This window comes from Onychomys torridus, chromosome 2 (assembly GCF_903995425.1).
Source record: "Onychomys torridus chromosome 2, mOncTor1.1, whole genome shotgun sequence".
In the NCBI taxonomy this organism is placed as follows: Eukaryota; Metazoa; Chordata; class Mammalia; order Rodentia; family Cricetidae; genus Onychomys; species Onychomys torridus.
In genome coordinates, this window is record NC_050444.1 from 128,382,933 (window position 1) to 128,406,290 (window position 23,358).

Here is a 23,358-nt window from a genome sequence, read left to right on the forward strand (position 1 = left end):
ATGGATATCTATCTTAGTATCTGTGTGTTGGGCCAATACAAGTACTCTTCAGGGTGATGGGAAATAGAGCCATGCTTTTCTGCAGTTTTATTTCTGTCCTTGGGTATAATGCTTTATTTCTGCTGAGCACTACTCCTTTGTGATTAAATGATATTGAATAACTTTGTCAGAATAAAGGAGAAAATGAGAGCCAAAGGCTGATTGTTTAAAATTATTAAATTACTAGGGCATATCCAATATATAGAGTTTTAATTGTGGCACAAATAACCAAATAGAAAATGACTGGTTTCTAAGAGTGGAGGAAATATAAAGGCATCTCACTGAACTCTGTGAGCACCCAAAACATCTGTCCTGGTGGGCAGTGACTGTTTATTACCACATCAGTGGGATAGCTCAGTGAATTATAATGCAGTTATAGCCACTTATCTAATTGCTTTCAGGTAACTTGTCCAGGAGTGGTGCTGAAAGACAAGGAGGACATCTATCTTAGTATCTGTGTGTTTGGCCAATACAAGAAGACACAATGTGTCCCAGCCACTTTTCCACTGGTCTTCAATGCCAGAATGGTGTTTGAAAAGGTGAGTTCGAAAATCAGATCAAGTGTTAACAAACAAAAATCAGTGATTCCAGTTTTGAATAAAATCCTTCAACATAAACTGTTATTACTGACTATGTGCTTTGGTTTGATTAAAAATGAAAATTGTAACATGTTTAGACTTTTGAAAATATTCCTTTTATTATGCATTGAATCAATTGCCTTTTCTTGATGTGACTCAGTCTGTTTCTAAAACATTTTAGAGGGCTTCATACAAAGCATGGCATTTTGACTGCTGAATAATAACTTCTTTACAAACTAAGGCACAAATGAGTAAGCATATATTGAGTTTTACCTAGGAATATCTTATGCTTTTCTGGTTCACCTAGTCTCTCTCTTCATTTTCCTTAAAAGTGCTGCTATTGGTAATTAAACCATATCCCCTTCCTCCCAGACTTTTCTCGTCTTCTAGTCTTCTCTCCTCCCTCCCTCCTTCTTCCTCTACCTCCCTTCCTCTTCTTTGCTTTCTTCAAAAATAAAATAGCCCACTGTAGGTGTTATGGTAGGTACTGGTGGCACATAATACACAAGGCAAAACTATTTCTTCCTGGAGCTTAATAAATGCATAAGCACAATAAAGGAAGGAGGAGATATCGGGGAGAAATACTTTTTAAACAGTGTCAAAAAAGGCAGTAATATTTAATCAAAGCTTGGTTGAGTTACTTGAAGGTCTGTGGGGAGAGAATTCTAAGTAGAAAGCTAACAAACACAAAGATTTCTTATGAGGAGTTAGCGTGCTAAGGTGGATTACTAAGAAGGTTGATAAGATCATTCTGAGGAGCACAGGTAAGAATTCTAGTGGGTGATACAGGAGAGGGAGGTACATATGGTAGAAATGTATTTGTGAGATAATGAGAAGCAGAGAGAAATTGGTGATTTGTTTGGATGGTTGGCATGGTGATTTATTCCAGTGACTCCAGGATTTGAGGGACTTTGGCAGAAGGATTGAGACTAAATTGAGCTGCAAAGTGAATCTTCCTCTCAAAATGCAAAACCAAACCAAACTAAACCCAAACCAAATGAAACAACCCCCCCCCCCCCCCAACAAACCAAGATGTTCCTTTGGTTGGGAAGGAAAAGACTTGGGGATGGGATTGGGAAACAGTCTTACTTACATCTTCTTTGGCTTCCTCTTCCTGTCCCTGCTGTGCCTATGCCCTCTTCCTGCAGGTGTTCCCCGAAGCAGTAGACCCTGGAGATGTGGTTGCACAGCTTGAGTGTAAGTTTTTAATTTTTAATTACTAATTGAAAAGCATTTTTGAAGTGTCATGCTTGTGATATTTGATTTGAGCTTAAGTAAAAGTTTAAAAGTTCTAGTAGGATTTCAAAAATATTGAACTGATATTTTTTTTTATAACTTAAAAAATTTTAAAATAAGCCTGAATATAGAAAAAAATTTATCTTTTTTTTTTTTTTTCCTGTGGATAAACCGAGACCTTTTCCTCTTTCTGTTGTGGTCTGTGACCAACTTAGAATTACATATTTTTGGTCAAGATGGTATGGAGTGTTCCAATCGAGTTTCATGATAGGTGAACAAAAATGTTTAATGTAGGAGTGAAGAAAGTCAAGAGACTCAAAGAAGCTCAGAGTAGCCTGCCTGAAAATATCTGTGCTTTTACTTCAGGAGTTATCAATTACATTTCAAGGCTCTAGATGACAGTACATCCCACCCATAAGGCTCAGCTAGAAAAAGCTACACAGACAGCTAGGTGTAAACTTGGGAAGGTTCTGGTTATGGAATGGAAGGCTTACACTTATGCTTAAAAGTAGAAGAGAACAGAGAGCACAGATTACTCTTTGCATCTCAAAATGCCTGTGGTGCTGGACTTCACTCAGGTGTGTCTCTCATTCTTCCCCCCAACTCCCCACCCCAGGAGCACTCTAGCAACTTAGAAACATGGAACCTGGCAGCAAGCTAAAATTTTAGGATAGAGGGTACAAACAAGCCAGCCTACTTGCTTTCATGGGATTATGACCTAGTGATTTATCCAGACAATGCTTTGCATCTGGGGCCATTATCTTGCTATTTCATGTCTGTTCTAGGACCTGACATTGCATTTTCCATAAGGGTAAATAAGCTCGGTGGCAATTGTTGCCTGACTTAGTATTTCCTGAACATATTGTTCATTATCTGGGAAACCATATCTTAACAAGCATTAAAAGTGACCATTTCTCTCCTTTTGAGATTTTTTTTTCATTGAGAGAAACAGTTTTCCCAACTATTTGATTAGAAATTTTAGGGCTATCAGATTATTAATTACTGATGATTGTTATTTGAAGTGTCTGATTTTCCTGACTCAGTTTCTTTTCTGTTGAGCCTCCCTTCATGCAGTGAAATTCCACTTTTTACTGTCTACCATGTCTTCAAGTGTTGGTATTCCATTGCTCATATCTCTGTACTTCACTTTGTTCTGTCCTTATGGCATATAGTTCGGCTTCGTATGTTGCTTCTCAGGTAGCTTCCACAGCAGTCTTCACTATTTTCTTGTCTTTTGGTCTTCCTTCTTGTTGCACAGTCTTCTTTGTTCCCTAATGATTTCTCATATGGGAAATAAAAACTACACTGAGTGGGAGTGATGCCCATGTGCCTATCACCTTGCTTCAATAATTTTTGAGCTTTCATTAATCTTATCTCTTATTCTTTCTGGCCACTTGCAATATAGTTGGGTTGTTTAAATGCATATTTTATATATTGTATCATTTTACTACAGGTGCATAAAAGATGGAGGCTCTATAAAAGAACTAACCACTATGCTGTTATCACACTTAACAAAACAAGCAGTTCCTCAATAAAGTCAAACATTTCCTCATCTGTCCCCCCCAAATGTCTTTTTAAAGTTAGCTTTTAAAAATGAGGATCTTCTCAGGCTTTAGCTCTGGCATGATGTGGCTATTTAGTGTGTGTGTGTGTGTGTGTGTGTGTGTGTGTGTGTGTGTGTGTGTGTGTTTTCTTTGCTCTTTTAGGGGGTCCACCACCCAGCTCCCAAATAAATGGATGCGTAAACTTAATTATAAAACATGGAGGCTTATACTTAATTATAAATGCTGGCATTTAGCTTGGCTTGTTTCTAGCCAGCTTTCCTTAAATTATCCTGTCTACCTTTTGCCTCTGGGATTTTCCCATTCTCTTACTTCTATAAATTTTACTCTTACTCCATGTCAGGCTGTGTAGCTGGGTGGCTGGCCCCTGGGTCCTCCTCCTTTTCTGGCTACTTCTTCCCACTTCTCCTCCCAGGTTTCTCCTTCTATATCTTCTCTCTGCCTGCCTGCCTATCCTTTCTTCTGCCTTGCTATTGGCCATTCAGTTCTTTATTAGACCATCAGGTGTTTTAGAAGGGCAAAATAACACAGCTTCACAGAGTTAAACAAATGCAACATAAAGAAAAGTAACTTACCTTAAGATAATATTTTCCAACAATATATTTCTTTTCTTTTTATCTGTAATGGTGTCCCCACACTTTTCTGTTTGAATAATAAGCTAGGTCCTTTAGAATGTCCTGTCATCTTTTATATTGGCTAATTGCTTCCTTACCAATGCTGTTTGTCTTGCTTATCTCTTGTATTATATAAGCTGACAATAGAACTGGAGGTCTTTGGATTCAGGACGAGGGTCCTTGATAGTTGGTCTTTTGTGCTTATTGTATCATGTCAAGTGACATGAATATCTTGTTCATAGTGATGTGAAGATTGGTCATTTGGCACTAGGCAGCATCATCCTGAAACCTTCTTTATTATTATTATTATTATTATTATTATTATTATTATTATTTTGAGCTGAGGATTGAACCCAGGGCCTTGTGCTTGCTAGGCAAATGCTCTACCACTGAGCTAAATCCCCAACCTGAAACCTTTATTATAACTTCTTCCTAATCAGATTTTGATCTGCTAGCTTTAGTATCCACCGAGAACCATCTTTTTATTAGGCATTTGCAAATTTTTTATTCTTATAGTACTGTCATTCTCTTGTATTTTTTAACTGGAATTTTTTGTATGTGGGGTGTGTGTGTGTGTGTGTGTGTGTGTGTGTGTGTGTGTGTAGGTCAAAGTGGATGTCTGGTGTCCTCCTAGACCATTCTCTACCTTATATATTGAGAAGGGTCCCTCCCTTCACTGAACCTGGAGCTTGCATTTAAGGCTAATCTGCCAGCCAGCTTGTTCTGGAGAGCCCATGTCTCTGCCTTCTGTGTGCTGGGATTACAGGTAGGCACCATCGTTCCCAAAGGTGTTTCCTGGTGTCCAGGGAACTGAACTCTGGTCTTTAGTTTGTGTTGGAAGTGCTTTGCCTGGTGAACCACCTCCCCAGACTGTATAATTTTTCTTTATTTTTATTGTTTTAATTGAAAATATTTTTTTTCATACAATATATTCTGTTCACAGTTTCCCCTCCTCCAACTCCTTCCAGATCCTCCCCACCTCCCCACTTTCCCAGCCATCCAACTCTAAGCCTTTAAGCAAATAGGCACTTCCCCCAAAAAAGAGTAAAAAACAAAAATAATGAAAAAGGAGGAGAAATAGATATACACCTCCAACACCTAGAAGCACTCTCTACCTGGGACTCCTATAATTTTGTATTATTAGTGGTTTAGCTCTTCTGAAATACAGTCCTATAGAAGAGGCAGGGAAAATCTGTACAGTATCTTCTGTTTTTTTCTTGTTAAATAGTTTCAGCAAAACTTATATATCATAAAGTTCATTCCTTGTAATTAAGCAGTTTTCAGAATGCTTATGCAAGTGTGAGACATCACCACTATCCAATTTAGTATATTTCTGTCACCCTCAAACATCCCATGAACTATATTTATTCAACCCCTGCAGTTGAACTTTCTTAGCCCCCAGCCCCTTAAATTAACCTGCTCCTATTAACCTGTGTTCTGCCACGTGGCTCCTTACCTTTCCTCCAGAATGTATGTCTACCTTCCTCCGTGCCTCACTGGCATCTCTCACCTTTCTTCCCAGAGCTCCTCTCTCTCCCTGGAAGTCCCACCTTTTCTCTCCTTGCCTAGCTTTTGGCCATTATTAAACCAATTAGGTGCCTTAGGAAGGCAAGGTAAAACAGAGGCACATCTTTACACAATTTGCTCAAATATCCTTCAACAAACCACTGTGTCTGCCTCCACTTCTCAGGAACTCTCATCTGTTTCTATCTGTAGACTTGCCTTGCCTCATTTCTTTGCTCTCTAGCTTCTTAATTTAGAATATTGTTTTTGAGGCTCATTCATATTTTCCATATAAAGACATTCATTCTTTCTTATTGACAAATAACATTCTATTATAATGAGCATTTGGATTGTTTGGCTATTGTAAATAGACAATGAATCTATTAGTATCTGCTGGTTTGTAGGCTAAGTATATGTTTAAAATTTGAATGTGCAGTCAACATGTTTTTAAATTTTATTACACCATTTTACACTCCTTTGAGTTCATGAAGGTTTGCTTTGCCATATAGTCCCCAAGACTCGATATTGTTGGTCTTTTTATATGTAGTTACTTTGGTGGGTATATAGATGAATCTCATTGTATTTCAAATTTGCACTCTCAAAATAATGATTTTGAACATCATTCTGTATGCTTATTAGCAATTCATATTTTCCCTATAAAATACTTATTCAAATATTTTGCCTGTTTTTGAATTCTGTTGTTTGCTTTAATATTAAATTATATAGATTTTAATTTTTAACGTATCAAATGGACAATTTGTAAATATTTTTTCTAGTCTATGATTTTTTTCCATTATCATAATGATGTCTTTTGAGGAATTAAGTCTTTGGTGTCAGTTTTTTCTTTTATGGTTTATTCTTTTGGTTATTGTGTCTATGAAATTTTGGTCAACTCAGAGTCACACCAATTTTTTTCCTGTCCTATTTAAATTTCATAGTTTAGTTTTGTATTTTAGAGATATTAATACATTCTGAGTTAATTTTAGATATGGTAATGAGGAAGTCAGAGTATAGCTCCCAACCTCCCCCACTTTTCCCAACGACACTTTCTTTCTTTCTATGGTTGACTATCCAATTGTCTCATTGGTTATATGATGATCCTTTCCTTCATCAAACTGTCCTTTGTTGCTTACTTAAAAGCCAGCTGGCTGTTATGTGAAGGTTCCTTTGGTCTGTTCCATTCATCTACATATTGATCCTTAAGTATTACTGTCTTACTCTCTTTAGTTTTATAGAAACTTTGAAGCTAGACTGTGTAAGTCTTTCAACTTCATTTTGACAATTTCTGTGTCCTTTGCATACTCTGTGAATCATAGTGTTAGCTTGACAATTTGACATGGAGCTGACTGGGAAGTAGGAAGGAGGAGTGTTGGTAGAGTAGTGCTTCCTCAACAGGTGCATTTTTGGTGAACTTCCTTGTTCAAAGTATCAAAGTATCAAGAGCCTAATCTATTAACTTGATACATGTTTGCAGATTAATTAATAGCTGCAATATTTTTGAGTTTTCAGGTCTTGTATTGTTAAAATTACTTCCGAATATTTTATTCAGTTTGAAGCTAGCATAAGTAAAATTGTCTCATTAGATTTATTTTCAATTCTATAGAAATTAGAATTTATGTACTTTCAACCCCATGCCTCCTAAACTTGTGTTTTGGTTCAGTTAAGTTTTTTCTATCTTCTTTAATATTTTTGTCGATGAATTTTTATAGGCTGAATTTTTTTTGTCTGAACATAGTCTTACATTTTAATTTCTAGTATTATGATGTTGTTTCTACCCCTCTATGTCCAGCACAGTGGTGACATGGAAGCAAAAGGTCTTTTCTTCTTTCTGATGCTGGAGGAAACATTAAGTCTTCCATAATATGTGATGTTGGCTCCAGGTTTTGCTGCCCACCCCGTTATTAGAAGTAGCAAGGGTAAGGCCCTGGGTTCAGTCCTCAGCTCTGGAAAAAAAAAGAAAAATGGAAAAATTGTTCCCTAAATATTTGAAACCAAGTGTATTTGCTGACATTTAATGAGATGTGTCAATCTGAAGTCACACATCACTCACAGCAGAGAGATATTCTGAAAAAAATGTGTTAGGAGAGTTCATCTTTTTTTCTTTTTATTTTTTTTTTTTAGTTTTGCATTTAAAAACAACAGTGACTGCTAGTAGGGGTTCATTCTCCAAGTTGTGGGTAGAAGAGATCAACTTTAATTGGGGAAGATGTTCTTTGTTGGCAGTCAGGTTGCAGTGGTGGATGATTGGGAATGGCATCTCACATGCTGCTTGAGGTGTTAGATCTGGAAGACACTCAGTTGCAGAGGATACACTGAGAGGTCAGTACACCAGTGTGGCTTCTCCTGTGTCTTCTGAAGGAATCAGAGCATATGAATTTCCATAGGCGAGTTCATCATTTTGCATACATTATAAAGTGTGCTTACACAGACCTGGGGAGAATAACTTGCTGCAAAGTGCTAGAGGGCATAGCCTGTCCAGTAGACCCATAGGCCACAGACTGATATAGTATTTCATTGTTCTAAATATTCAGGCAACTGTAGAGCCATGGTAAATATTTACATCTAAACCTATCTAAACACAGAAAATCATAGTAAACAATACTGAGATAGAAGTATTTTAGCTGTCTATAATCCTGTGTAGTATCAGTGATATCACACTAGCTTATATGAAGTTTGTTATCAATAGGAGCATTTTTATGTGACACTTGGTTATATTTCTACATTTTAGTTCAGGTAAGCCAGTAGTGTTCAGGTCTCCTATATTCTGACTTTATTTTAGATTTTTTTTTTTTTTTTTGGAGTGGGAGAAGAGGCTTAGTTCTTTGAAGACTTAGCAATAGTTATGTGAAGGCCTAACTGTATTCATGACAATCTTTGATTTTTCCTTACTAAGTATGTTATGTCTCTGCCAACTTTTGGTATTCCAAGTCTGTGGTATGTTTTGTGTCATTGTAACATGCTGATTGTCAATTTATTGCCCCTCAGCACTAAATTCAATCCTTTTCTTTATTCTGTAGAAATTAATTTGAACCCTTTTTGATGTGTTCATTAGAAGGCCCTGGAGAAATACTGCAGGGAAAGTATTAATTCCAAGTGTGGTGAACTCACTAGATATTTTCTTCAGAAGCAAGCTTCTGTGGCCCTTGTATTTCTCAGTGACCAGTAATTTCAGCATACAGTAACCAACCACTGCTTATCCCAACAGTCTTTGCTGGATATCGTTTTCAGTTAATTGCTGCTGGAGAAGAAACTCCCTGTGAGTTGTCTTCTTGGTACTGTAGAAGAGGACTTCTAATAAATTTCAGAGGGCAGATTTCAGTATACTTTACCTAGATGGCCCAAGGTGATACCCACTCCACAGCATCTAGATACCATCAGTGGGGTGGAGGGTTTGGGGAAGCTTTCTTTGGATGATTTGTCTGAGCCCTTAGGATTACTGTCTGCATCTCATCTGTTATTACCATATTCTTTTAAGTTATCTTTATGTCTTCTTAGGCAGTTCTGTTGTGGGATGGTCTTTTTGTACTTTGTGAATACATATTGTTACTATTGGATAATAACGACGCTGTTTTGGCTTATGGTAAGGCAGGATAAGAGCCAGGCAGGAAATCTAAGAGAGATACAGGAAAAAGAGGGTGGAGTCAGAGCAAGCACAACCCAGCCACTCGAGGAACAAGATGCCAACAGACCAGTAATACCACAGCCATGTGGCAAAATATAGATTAATAGAAATGGGTTAATTTAAGATGAAAGAGCTAGCTAGCAAGAAGCCTGAGCCATAGACCAGTTTCTAATTATTATTAAGCCTCTGAGTGATTATTTTATAAGCTGCTGTGGGCTGAGTGGGACACAGAAAAGCTTCTAGCTATATAGTCCCTCTTATTACTTAAGTACTTTGTTAGAGTTAATAGGTTTTTGTTGCTGTTTTGTTTTTTATATTAAACTTGGCCTGATCTCTTGTGATCAGAATTAGACGGATACATTTATTTTGAGACTAATGTAGTTATTTTCCCCTTTTGTAATGTCATATATCTTCCTGAATCTTGGCTTCTTTGTGTTGGGAAAGTTGCCATCATTTTAAAGAATAAGTATATGGTCTGAATTTCATATTTTACCTCATGTTGTGAGACATAGTCAAAAATATGAAGGGGGATGTAATTTGCTGTTGGATTAGCTATATATACTTTACATTTCTAAGATCTAAGATTACAAAGATCTCTAATGAATGGAAGAAGATAGGATGGGCACTGTGGGGACAGCCAACTCCTATCTCTACAGTGAGCTTTCATTGTATCCAGCCTTTAAGCTTCAACATAGCATCATAAGAGAAGTGACAGCAACTGTTCACTTCAATAAAATATAAAATTGAACTTCCTAGCAAAGACAAGCATTGCAAATGAGTCAAGTTGCTGGACTAATGTGGGATATCCCAGAATTTCCACCTACTCATTTTATTATTGGGATGGTGAGTTACATATTGAAGCTGTGGGATATTTCTGAGTGCTTGGGAGAAAACTCCAAGTAAATAAGACAAGAGTTTTGTAACCTCTGTCTCTCCATAACATGAATTTGTTCTTGGAATGCACTTTGGTGCCCCTCCCAGAGTAGTAAATAGGAGTGGGTTTACTTTAGATTACCCACTATCTTACCCATTATTATTCTAAATGATATTTCAAGCACAAGTTGTCCTCATGACTGTATACATCCTCAACTCATATGACTTTGCCTTTGTGATCGTATACAACTTGAACTCAAGTGCACTTTGCTCACATGACCTTGCTTAACCCTTAGAATATAAATTGTCTGGTGCCCTGAATAAAATCGGCTATGGCATCAGACTTTAGTCCACCTCATTTTTAGGCTTCTCTGTCCCATGTTCACATGGCCGAATAGAGTGCCAACACATATCATTCCCAATTGTCTAAGAATGCAAAACTAATGTGTGCTTGCTAATCTGAAATCCAAAGTCCATTAACTAAGAATATATTATCCAAAATCAAGTTGAGAATTGAGCTGAAGGGGTTCCTAAGCCCTTTCACAGGCTATCAGATAAATGGGCAGATTTACTGACTTAGATCAAGAGATTCCAGTAGTCCTTAGACATAGGAATTAAAAATCCTTTGTTATCATTGATAGTGATGTATTGTTACTGTACTGTTATTATATTGGTTTTATTTAGCACTAACAACCAACCGTTTTCATTTCATACTCCATTTGCTCCTTGGGGGAGTTTCCAGAGACCAAAAAATCACTTTCGGCTTTAGGAAAATACTGATGTATGTAGTGCATTCTAATTACAGTTATTCCACACTCTGTCAGAGTCACCCCAATTCATTTTGTCTCCTCTTCCTCCATACATGGCCTTTTCTCCCATTAATCTTAATATGTTTTGCTTTGTAGCTCACTGAGTTTAATCAGGCTCATCTATGTGACTATGAGTTTGAAACTTGTTGGAGACTGGTGGGGTTATCAGTGGGTTTGTAACTGAAGACAGCTTAATCCTTTAGGAGCCAATAGTTCATCAGAGAGTGGTAGGGCCCCATGAGCCCCTCCTCAATCCATGATTGACTGTTGACAGGTTCAGTCTTGTGCATGCCCATTGGTGGCAGTTGCAGCTTCTATTAAATCATGATTGCATTCATTGTATCATGCCACTAATATACAGTCTTACAACCCTTCTCTATATCTCCTGGCTCTTATATTATTGCCACCTAGTCTCTTCTGCGGTGTTCTGTTGTAGAATATTATTTTAAGGTGTGCTACTATTATTTATGTTGCATTTGTTTAACTCTCTGAAGCTGTGTTACTGTGCCTGATGGTTTAATAAAGATCTGAATGGCCAATAGTGAGGCAGGAGAAAGATAGGCGGGGCTGGCAGGCACAGAGTGTGTACACACACACACACACACACACACACACACACACACACACACCTGGAAGGAAAAAATATCAAGAGGCTAGAGAGGAAGGAGGAGGACATCAGGGATCAGCCACAAGCCAGCCATGGAGTAGGAGTAAGAGTAAGATTTACAGCTGGGCAGTGGTGGCACACACCTTTAATCCCAGCATTTGGGAGGCAGAGCCAGGCAGATCTCTGTGAGTTCAAGGCCAGCATGGTCTACAGAGTGAGTTCCAGGAAAGGCGCAAAGCTACACAGAGAAACCCTGTCTCGAAAAACCAAAAAAGAAAAAAAAAATGATTACAGAAGTTAGAGAATGGGAAAAGCCTAGAGGTAAAAGGTAGATGGGAAAATTTGAGGTCAAGGAAAGCAGCCAAGAATCAAGACAAGTGAGAGGGGATAGCAGCAAACATAGGTGATATGAAAACAGAGAAGGAAAACACGAGGGGAAGACCATTGGATGGGGTAGGGAGGAATGAGGAAGTTGAGAAGGGAGAAAGAGAGGAGTGACCCTAAAAACAGTGTAAGAAAAAGCCGCGTGGAAACCAACTACTCTGTAAGCTAGAGAAGGAGAGAAGAAAAGAGGGGGTTTAGAGGGAGGGTAAGAGATAGATACATAGACAGACAGACAGACAGACAGACAGATAGAATATAAACGGGTGCATGGTTCTGAAAGGATTATAAGGATGATATCCTGGCTCCTGAAAGTTACAGGTTATTAAACAAAAATCCCTGGAGTAGGGTACCTCTGTGAGCTATTGGTCAGGAAGGCTCTAAGTCCACCAAACAACACAGGCACTTGCCATTTGTCTGGGTTATCCACAAGAACAAGTTGCTAAGACCCTGTTGTTGAAGATACCACACACCCTGATATAAGATATGGGGACATCAAGTTGGAACTAAGCTGAAATCTTCTTCCCTGCTAAATTTCATATTGCTGGAAGTTACTAGGTAGACTGCTGAGGGGAAAGCAGTCTTGCTGTGGTCATAGACTCTGATTCTCATCACTTTGAGCAGCTAGAAGTTTCTGTGGTAACCTTCACCCATTGTACAAAGAAGATTCTTTGACCAAAGCTGAGAGTGGCACTAATCTAGACATGAACATAAATATTAGAAGGCAGTTTGGTGGACACAATACATCAACTTGTTTTTAAATTCTTTCATAGCCATCTACTCTTCATCTTTTCTTTCTGAAAGGTACAGATTCATTTCTACACACAGACACAGGTACACAGGCCCATGCGCATAAAGGCACAGACACATGGCTAGGGCAATTGTACCACCTGAAATTTATTTGCACTGGTTTCTGGTTACTGCTCAAATTGTTATTGTAATGACAGGCCTTTCCTAGCCTATGTAAGGAGCCCGCACACTTGTCAGTCCTGAAGTCTTTGCTCTATGACCTTTTGTGTTGGCTAGTTTGATGTCAACTTAAGGCAAGCTAGGGTCACTGCAGAGGAGGGAACCTCAATTATGAAAATACCTCTATAAGATCTGGCTATAGCCAAGCCTGTCAGGAATTTTCTTAATTTGTGATGGATGGTGGAAGGCCCAGCCCATTGTGGGTTGGTGGCTGGTGGTCCTAGGTTCTATAAAAAAGCAAGCTGGGTAAGCCATGATGAGCAAGCCTGTAGATGTATCCTGCTTGTTAAATAAGAAACACAGAAGCGATTGCAGAGTTAAAAACCACGAGGTCAGAGCAAAAGCAGAAAACCTTACCCTTCACTGCTTCTGCGGTTCCTCCTCTCCGCCAGACCTACTTCTGTGCATCCTGTCTATTTAAAGACTTTCTGTTCTGTTTTCTCATTGGTTGTAAACCCAGCCACATGACCTCCTTGTCACTACCTGTTTGTACAGACCTCCAGGTAGTCTATGGTTGGTATTGAGATTAAAGGCGTGTGTCTGCCATGCTGGCTGTGTCCTTGAACACACAGAGATCCGCCTAGCTCTGCCTCCCAAGTGCTGGGATTAAAGGCGTGCCCCACTACTGCTCGGCTTCTGCTCTGGCTTGCTCTGACCTCAAGGCAACTTTATTGACATACAAATAAAATCACATTTCAATACAAATAAAATATCACTATACAAGCCAGTAAGCAGCCATCCTCCATGGCCTCTGCATTAGCTCCTGCCTCCAGTTCCTCTCCTGCTTGAGTTCATCTTCTGACTTCCTTCCATGATGAACATGGTGTGGACATGTAAGCCAAATAAACCCTTTCCTCCCCAAGTTGCTTTGGCCATGGTGTTTTATCACAGCATAGTAACCCTAAGTAGGATACCTTTGGAGGCAATTCTTCTATACTAGGATATTTTAAGAGTGAAAAGTTATTGAAATAGTCTGCCCCTTAAAACACCAAGTGCTTCCCCAGGAGGTCTGTGTTAAAGGCTCAATTTCCAGCACTATTGGCAGGAGAAGGTGTGGGTAGTTTAGAAGGAGGGTCCTGTTTAAAGTCCTTAGGTCATTAGGGGTATGGGCTTCTCAGCTCAGGAGGCCATTGTTTTTTCTCTACCATGATGCAGATGCACACCCTTCTACAGATGTCCAAGTTAATGAGGCTGCTGATCTTGGGCTGGAACTTCCAGAATTAAGAACCCAAATAAAGCCTGTCTCTTTATATCTTTGTAAGTTAATTGCCTCAGTTATTTGTTACAGCAATGGAAAGCTAACACAAATATGTTGTTAATATTAATGCCAAAGCAAAAGATGTAAAAAAAAGACACTACTGTAAAACAAAAGACAATGAACAGTTTCTCTTTAGCACTAATACATATTTATTCTCTCAATAAAATGACAGTAACTTTTCCTCTTTTATTCACCCTGTGACTCTAGTGAATATAGCTGTATTCAAAACATACCAGATATTTGATACCCAAGGTATTAAATATAATATAAACATAGCAGCCCTCCTCACTACTTTATGACTCCTATAACTATCTTACTGATCTATCTGTGGGGCTGTGATTCTTTCTTCAGGAGCATATTTTGTGTTTGAGAATTTAAAATAGATGATCTGTTTCAGTTTTAGTCCATCCAACATTTTATAAAGAGAAGACAAGCTTTATATTTACATTTCAGTAGATTACTAGGTTTTCTCATTGAGTTGTTGCCTGTCCAGAAGAGTGCATGCTCCTTAGAGCTGGTATTTCTCAGTTTATAGGAACTAATACTTACCAGGTATCTGGGATCTTGAACGTGATTTCAGGTGAGGATTTAAGGGCTGAGAATAAATCCTTCAAAGTCTGTGAATGGGAGTGTTCCTGCGTAAATCCCCAGGAGAGCTTGTGGGACTCAGGTTATGTATTTTAAGTCCACAGGTACATTCTAAAAATGGAGAGCCTGGAGGTAGGCATTTAGAATTAGGCATAGTGGTTTGTGTCGAGGAGCAGAGGCTAACAGGATTCTGACACTTCTGCTTGATGTACTTTCTGAAGGTTTTTTGTTTACTGTACGTGACTAGAATTTCTGGGGTATTGTAGTATGTTTAATGTGTGACTCACACTAACAATGCATGTGTAAATGAGAATTTTTAGAGGAAGGAGGAACATAGTTCTTAGTTATACAGTAAAGGGTGGCCATAAAATGAGACTAATTGTGCTGCATGTTCCAAGAGATATGTTTACATTAAGTTACTGTTGGCTTCCAGTCGATCAGTTCTATATAAAACTTTCCTTTAATAATTAAATATCTTTCTCCCCAAAGTATTTTTAATTGTATTAAAATATACATAACATAAAATTTACCACCTTAATCATCTTAAGTGTACGGTTTAGTTGTATTAAATGCATTTATAATTTTGTGTGACAATCACCGCCATACATTTCTCTAACTCCCTAATTTGTCTTTCAAAACTGCAGCATGAAACAGTAAGTTTATTCCACTTCTCTGCCAATTCTACTTTGTTTTTGTGATCATGAAAAAAATCTTTTGTCAATGGAAATTGGTATTTTTTTTTCTTTTGGACTGGCTTATTTCACATGGGATACCTTCATGGTTCATGTAACAGAATGTCAGAAGTTTCTTCCTCTTAAGGATGAGTAATATTCCATTATATGTTTATAAAATGCGTCTTTCTCCGTTGATGGGTACCTTTTAAATATTGTGAATAATGTTGCTATGAACATGGATGTGCAAGTATGAGACTTTCAGTTCTGCTTTGTATATTTCTATATGTAGAATATCTGTATTCTATTTTCTTTAGCAATTTTGTCAGAACCACTGGCTCACCAATAATGACACTGAGACTTATTATTAATTATAAAAGACCAGCCATAGCTTAGACTTGTTACTAACTAGCTCTTACAACTTAAATTAACCTATTTTTATTAATTTATGTATTTCCATGTGGCTTGTGGCTTTCCCTGTCCTCCAGCATGTCTTGCTCCCTCTGCATCTCCTGGTGACCTGCCTTTCTTCTTCCCAGCATCCTCTATGTCTGGCTGTCCTGCCTGTATACCTCCTGCCTAGCTAATGGCTATTTAGATTTTTATTAAACCAGTAAGAAAGTGCTTTGGCAAAGACACATCTTCACAGTATACAAAATATTATTCCATAACAATGTTTATTTTTTCAATTTAAGCGTTAATAGTTAGAAATTTCTACCTTAACATTGTTTTCTGTTTCATAAGTTTTGATATATGTTATTTTTTCAATTCATCTAAACGTATTTTTAGACTTGCCTCATGATTTCTTCTTTAACTGATTGTGAAAGGATTTTTTTCCCATTTTAACTTTTGTTAACTACATCTGTCCTTCTACTAAGACTTAATTTGTATCCTAATTCATGAGCTATTCAGGAAAATGCCTTGTGTTTACTTGGAAAGAACATATGCATAGTTGTAGAGTGTTAAATGGTGGTTGATAGCTTGCTCTTTTCTTTTTCTTTGTTTCATTTTTGTTAGGACAAGGCTCTATGTATTATATAGCTCAGGGTAGTTTAGAACTGAAACTGACCCTGAACTTGTGACCCTGCACCTCAGCTTACTGAGTGATGAGAAATTAGGAACATGTTACCACCACACATAGCCAATAGAGTATATTATATATACATCTGTTAAATCTCAGGTTTATTGTGCTGTAGGTCTAAGAATTTTTATCTTTTGTCTCATTGTTTTATCAACTACTGAGAGTAAGTTATTTAGACTGCAATTATTTTGTTGTATGTTCATTTTTCTTCAATTAATATTCTTTGTTTCATATAATTTCAAGGTCTCCCATTGTGTGTATAACTGTGAATAACATGTACACAATGTGTATCAGCCATGCTCACTCCCACACTCTCCTAGTTCCCTACCACCTAGTCCTGTATGTTCCTTTTCTCCCTACAATCTCTCTCATTCATGACTGTATGCCTATGATATGCTAATTTCTCTAACAGTTTGGAAAGATATTTTTTAAAAACTGGACATAGCGTTTTGTTTTCAAGACAGGGTTTCTCTATGTATCCCTGGCTGTCCTAAAACTCACTTTGCAGACCAGGCTGGCCTCTAACTCACAGAGATCTGCCTGCCTCTGTCTCCTGAGTGCTGGGATTAAAGATGGGCAGCACCACACCAGGCCTTCTTAATTGAGTTGCCCATTTCTTTGAGTATTTTGCACATGTCAGCATCTGGCCCTCTGGCTTCCAGACTTTCTAGTGACTCTTTCTGCTGCAAGGATCTTTAAAAGATGCTTTCAAAATGCTAAGTTGCTTTTCTCATGCTGCTTCAAAGACCTTTTCCTCTAGTTCAGTGAGCTCCTTGTGTGTTTATATTAACGTATTTCACAAACTTCGGGAATTTGTAATATTCTCACTGCCCCCTTTTTGCTTATCTTCTAGAAGTGGTTGTCTGTGGCAAATGGTCTTTATCTTTCTATTTGCCTCAGTAAACTGCCAGTAACTGTAGTAATCCATCCTGTCCCAGCTCTTCCATCCTTGTAAGGATCAGCGTTCCTTCTGTTTCCTCTGGTGTTCCTAGTATTTACCTTACATCTTTTGTAGTTGCCCCACAATTCTTAGATATTGTCCTTTGCTTTGTCTTTCTTTGATGATTTGAAAGTTTTTATTGTTACACTATTAATGCTTTGAGATTGTTTTCTAGCCATTTGCACCCACCAGGAAGTTCACCACGGGCATTCTTTTCAGTTGTAGTGTTCTGATCTGTAGCATTTCTTTTTGTTCTTTCTCAGAATTTCCATGTCTGCAAACATGCCTTTATAACATTTCTATTTTTGCATACTGCTTACTTTGTATACTATTTCTCTTTGAATTTTATAGTTTTTAAAATTTGTGGAGATTTTTCATTATGGCGATTAAACCCAGGGCCTTGTATGAGCTCAGTAAGTTCTTCACAGCCTCAGCTTATGTTGTTTTTTTTTTTTTTTCTTTTCTCTTCAGTGTTTGATTCTGTCACTTTAGTGTCCCCATTTGTGTGACCACCGTCTGCACACTGCACTCTTGCTCTTTCACGTTTAGCTTGCCTTGCTCTTGTTGAAAGCCATTCATGTGTACTGAGGAAAGAACGTTGGTAGCTGTCCACTTAATGTGCTGTAAAGTCTGAGGAGAGCATTCTGTCTTCCGTGAGTGGAGCTATGCTTTGGTGAGCCCATGTGAACTCTACCAGTGTTTCTAGGCCCTATCTCTCCCTAGGACAGGAGGGCTGGATAGCTGAGTATCTCCTTTCTCCCATGGACACAAAAAGCTGGCACTGCAGTTGAGTATTTCACCTGCTCCTGGTAGAAGCCTGGAGTTGGCTAGAATTGGGACTTCCCTTTTACCAGGTCGATTAGGGTTTTTCAAAAATAATCTGCAGATAGAACCCAACAAAAAGGCCTGTTCCTAAGAGAAAGCCTTGTTATAAAGAATACTTCCAAATGCTTTCTCCTAGAAGTCAGAGAGAATTTTTTTCCAATGTTCACAGTGAGGATCCTGAGGCAAAACTCAAAACTCCTCCTCCTAAAGCTCCCATGGAGGACTCTGTTTATGTATTTGTGCTCTGTTGTGATTCCTCTTAACTACCCGACTTTGTCCTGTGAGGTCACCTTCCTGAGGTATACTAGAAGGGTTGCTCATTTACAGCTTTTACGCTAGGAGTAAATCCTTCCAAGCCTCTTACATGCCAGAGTATAAGTCCAACAGCAAATTTTAAGACAATGTCTTAAATGGCATTAAATTCTTGTCATTGCTGACATAAATGACACCTTCTGAGTATGTATAATACTTAGTTTCTAGATCTTCTAATTTATTTCCTTAGTTTTTAAATCTCAATTTATCCATTTTTCTACTTTAATTTAGTTTGAATGCCAAATGCTGTAAAAAAGTAGAAATAATTACTTGAATTATCTTAATTCAGGCTGGATTTGAGCTATTTCAAAATTGGTTATATTTTATTTTATCCTTTACTTTTAGGTTTTGTCTTAGTTACTTTACTATTTTTGTGAAGAGACACCATGACCAAGGCAACTTATAAAAGAAGGCATTTAATTGGAGACTTACTTGTTATAGTTTCAGAGAGTGAGTCTATGGCTAGCATGGAAGGGAGCACACCAGCTGGCAGGGAGACAGGCAGGCCCTGGAGCAGTAGCTGAGAGCTCCCATAGTGAGATAACAACCAAGAGGCAGAGAGAAAGCCAACTGTAATGGCACGGGCTTTTAAAATCTCAAAGCCCACCTTCAGTCATAGACCTGTCTCAATAAGGCCACACCTCCTAATCCTCAAAATATATAAGCCTTTGGAGCGGAGCGTTCTCATCCAAACCACCACAAGCTTAATCCTCTCTGAACCGAGTCTGTTCATCAGTCAGGTTTTCAGGTCATTGACTTGATTTCCCCCCACCCCACTCCCCTACTGCTCGTTTTCTGATTCCAAAAGCCATGTTTTTCCATGAGGCTGTAGTTGATTATTTTACTTTCCTGATTTGGTTATGCACTCTAAGGTCCATGCCATGAGTCTATCAAAAGTCATTGTTAATTTCTTGTCTCTTAGCTATTTATCAGATTTGTCAGATATGAGAAAGAAAAAGCAGCCCCCAAGGCCAGGCTCATCTCTCTGGATTTCCTTTTTATATACCAAGTTTCTATTTTACAGTTTTAGTGCTTAGGTGTTAGTATTTATTTATTTATTTATTTATTTATTTATTTATTTTAGTTGTCTACATATTCCAGTTTATTTTAGAAGAAGCCTTGTTCCTGGATATTTATCTTGTAGACTGCCTTGCTCTTCTGTATTTTGAGTCTTGTATGTTTGTTCTTTCTGCTTTGAGAAACTCTATGACTTTTGCTTCCTGATTCCCAGTTTATATCCTGTAACACTTGCTATATATGGGTAATGAAGACCACTTTGTGAACTTTCACTGCCCTCCTGACTGGATTAGGAATTTTTATTACAGTATTTCATGACATTTTCCAATACTTTCATTGTACTTGTGGATTATAATTACATATTCATTGATGGTTTTATTTTGTTTAATATTTATCTCTTTTGTGAAATTTAAGACTCTTAGGAAAAATCCGTGTCTTACTGGTTATGAGAGCATATCTGTAGTCTTTGTACTCAAAGGACTAAGACAGAAAGATGACACATTCTAGGCCAGCCCAGGGTACACAGTGAACCCCTGCCTTGAGTAGATGAACAAATAAACAAGAGAAGCGCCACATCTGTATTTCTCATTGTAGCTCCCAGATGTGACCTAAGTAGAGAATTTGGAATTTCTTTATAGATGGAATATATGTATGAGGGGTAGAATGAGACTCCAAGGAAAATAGCACTAGTTAAAGGAAGGAAGCACTTAGCCTTTTTAGTGGGTTCTCAGAGGATAGAGATGATTCATTTTTCTTACTTTTGAAAATTTATAAAAAATATTTTAGAAGGTGTTTTATAATATATATAAATTGTTATTACTCAGATTAAGAAATAGATATAGCCGGGTGGTGGTGGCGCATGCCTTTAATCCCACCCAGCTTTTGGGAGGTAGAGCCAGGCGGATCTCTGTCAGTTCGAGGCCAGCCTGGTCTCCAAAGCGAGTTCCAGGAAAGGTGCAAAGCTACATAGAGAAACCCTGTCTTGAAAAACAAAAAAAAAAAAAAAAAAATAGATATAACATATTTATAAAAACATGCACAGTCTACTAAGGGATAAACAAACACGTCTATTCTGTAATTATTTTGGCTTTTGATTTTTAATATTTATTTATTGTGTGTTTGTGGCACTTGTTTTTCTATTATTGCATGCATGGAGGTTAGAGCTATATTTACAGCAGTTGCTTCCCTGCTTCCATTATGCAGCTCTCAGGGATCAAACTCAGGTCCCCATGCATGGTAACCAATGCCCATACACACTGGTCCATCTTGCAGGGTGTATTTTGGCAAACAAAGAAGGATATAAAAAAGGGGGCATATTTATTTTCCCATTGCAGTGCCAAGTTATGAAATAAATGGAGAATGTAATGTTTCTTCATAGCTGGAATATATGGGTGGAAGGTTGAATGGGAATTCCATTCATGGAAAACAGCAGGAGTTAGAGGAATGGAGGAAGCAATTATACTTTTGTAATGAGTTCAGAAGTAGATTAGAGTAACTTATTGTTATTGACTTTTTGACTTAAGGAGATTTTTCCTTCAAACTTTCAGATGATACAGCAGTGTTCGAGTTGATACAGCTAGTTCCACCAGGTATTGTATTACGTATTGATGAGGCAACTCAATGAAATATTTCTAAATATCTCTTCTCCCCTCTGTCTACCAAATAACAGCAATGCTTATTTTTTAAACCAGTGATTCACTATATATATGCCAAAACAACAAGCACAGAAAAGTTTATATGAATGCCAATTTAATGCATTGTTCCAAAGTTAAACATGTTAAAATAATTGAAAGTGGAAGATAACATCTTTATAATTTTAGAGTATTTTTGACAGTAATGTAAACTGAATTTTCAATTTTTGAGATTTAAAAAATAAAATTACACATAATTGTTAAACAGGATTTGTGTGTATGTGTGTGTGTGTGTGTGTGTGTGTGTGTGTGTGTGTGTGTGTGTGTGTTGAAAATTATTGGGAATGAAGAGGGTGGTAGCCTTACTTACTTACAAGGTGAACCTGAGTTCCTGAGGAGAGAGGTTACCTATTAAAATATAGACTAGTGTTAGTATTGTTACTGATTTCTAGGACTATCAAGGAAATCTTAGTTAAGTCTTCATTTTATGCAACAGATATCCTTATTTTATTAAATACAAGTAATCTCAGAATTTTCGATATTGCGCACATACTTAATTCACTAGCAACACAGTCAATTATTCTTAATGTTCAGTCTTACAACACATGAGGGCAAACAGAAAAGATAGAGGACAGAAGTTGTTAGAGATGGTAATAAGCTTTGGGTATATAAATTTAATGCAACTTTGTATTTTTAAAGAACTTCTTTTTCTAAGAGTTCATTGGTTCTCACTGAGTGTATATGAACACTACTGTTCTCCAAGGTGTGAGGCAGAGGTTTACTAATATATACCATATTCCTGAATTTGAAAAAAAAGTGTTAAAGTATTTAATATATCCTTATTTTAATTTTCCTTTTATAGAAGATAAACATTGCCTTCAAGCAGGTATACAATAAGGCATCAGGCAATATATATATATTATACTTGATGATTTTTGTTTCTAAATAGAATGTTTTGTTATAATTTGAATCATAGGATATCTTTCTTATAGTGGGAGAAACACTGTCTACCTATGATGAAAATACACGAGATTTCATGTTCCCGGGTCCAAACCAAGTTTCTGGACACCATGATTCAAACCGCCAGGTTACCATGAGGAGGATTTCTGGACTAAGAGTAAGTAATTGCAGTTTTCAAGTCAGCTCTTGATGCAAGGTCATGGGTCAGAACTAGCATGCAGGCTTCTGTGCATTGAATGTGTAGAACTAACTAAAAAAAATAAAAATTAAAAAAAAAACTTAATTTTTTTCAAACTTGTATCATATAATTGGGTTATTTTAAGTATCCTGAACACAATGAAAGCAATTTAGCAAAAATTAAGGCATTTATTGTCAAAACTAACAGATCACATTGGCTGATATTCTTCACAACTTGCAAGTTGTTTCTTCTCTACACTGCCCATCCTCATCCCTCTGTCTCTGTCACCTTTTCTGTTTCTGTCTAGAGAAAGTTTAACAAACATTTGAGCAATAACCAGCCTCAACATTTAGGGAAACCAAAATTTAAAGTATGACTTTTTAGACATATATGATTTGCTGGGAAATATGAATAAATATTTATAAATTGAGAATTTTTGTGTGCTGTTGTGTCATAAGCTGAAACAATAAAAACTCAAAATTATTTAATAAAGACTGTTATTTTTTTAGCAAATTATCTTCTAGGTGTATGTCTTCAACATATACTCACTGGGACACCAAAAGCCTCTTACATTGATTTACTCCTGGCTAGAAATTGGGACCCTGAGCCCTCTGCATATTAGTCATCAGTTTACCACTGAGCCACAGCACAGGCTAAGATGTTTTCTTATAGTGCTGTAACAGTGTAACAAATAGAAGTGACTGAAACTTATCCCAGCTTGGATTAAGCTTGGATAGATAGATTATAAAGTGTTCATTGATTGCACACCTAAGTTTAAATGCTGCATTAAGAGAACCTTTCTTTCTGAGTTGTAATAATTGTGTGATGAATAAACATTAGACCCAATACTGCCTCCACACAAAGCTCTCCCAACCTTTCCTGTAACTCCTTTGAAAATATCTTTATTCCTGAAAATCAGCTTGCTACTCAGAAAAACTCAGAGATGCCCACTTTGTTTCAAAAGCAGAGAAGTAAAAGTTGTTTAACTTGAAATTATTTGGGCAAAAAGTTTTTAAAAGAATTTTATGGAATCCTAATATAAATAAATAAAGTGGGTGGTATATGGGCTAATATAGTGAATTAAATAGATTTTCCTGTATGTCT

The 23,358-nt window shown here is 37.4% G+C and overlaps 1 protein-coding gene across 2 annotated transcripts in view; it reads left to right on the plus strand.

Annotated features, from left to right (window-relative positions):
• Positions 1-23,358, plus strand: part of Spata6 (spermatogenesis associated 6) — a 101,080-nt gene that overhangs the window by 22,729 nt on the left and 54,993 nt on the right. For both annotated transcript variants that reach the window (XM_036180024.1, XM_036180025.1), the window contains exons 2-5: positions 441-578; positions 1,766-1,814; positions 21,033-21,074; positions 22,109-22,233. In XM_036180024.1, coding sequence (XP_036035917.1) covers positions 441-578; positions 1,766-1,814; positions 21,033-21,074; positions 22,109-22,233 — 354 coding nt within the window. The remainder of the gene's footprint in view (positions 1-440; positions 579-1,765; positions 1,815-21,032; positions 21,075-22,108; positions 22,234-23,358) is intronic.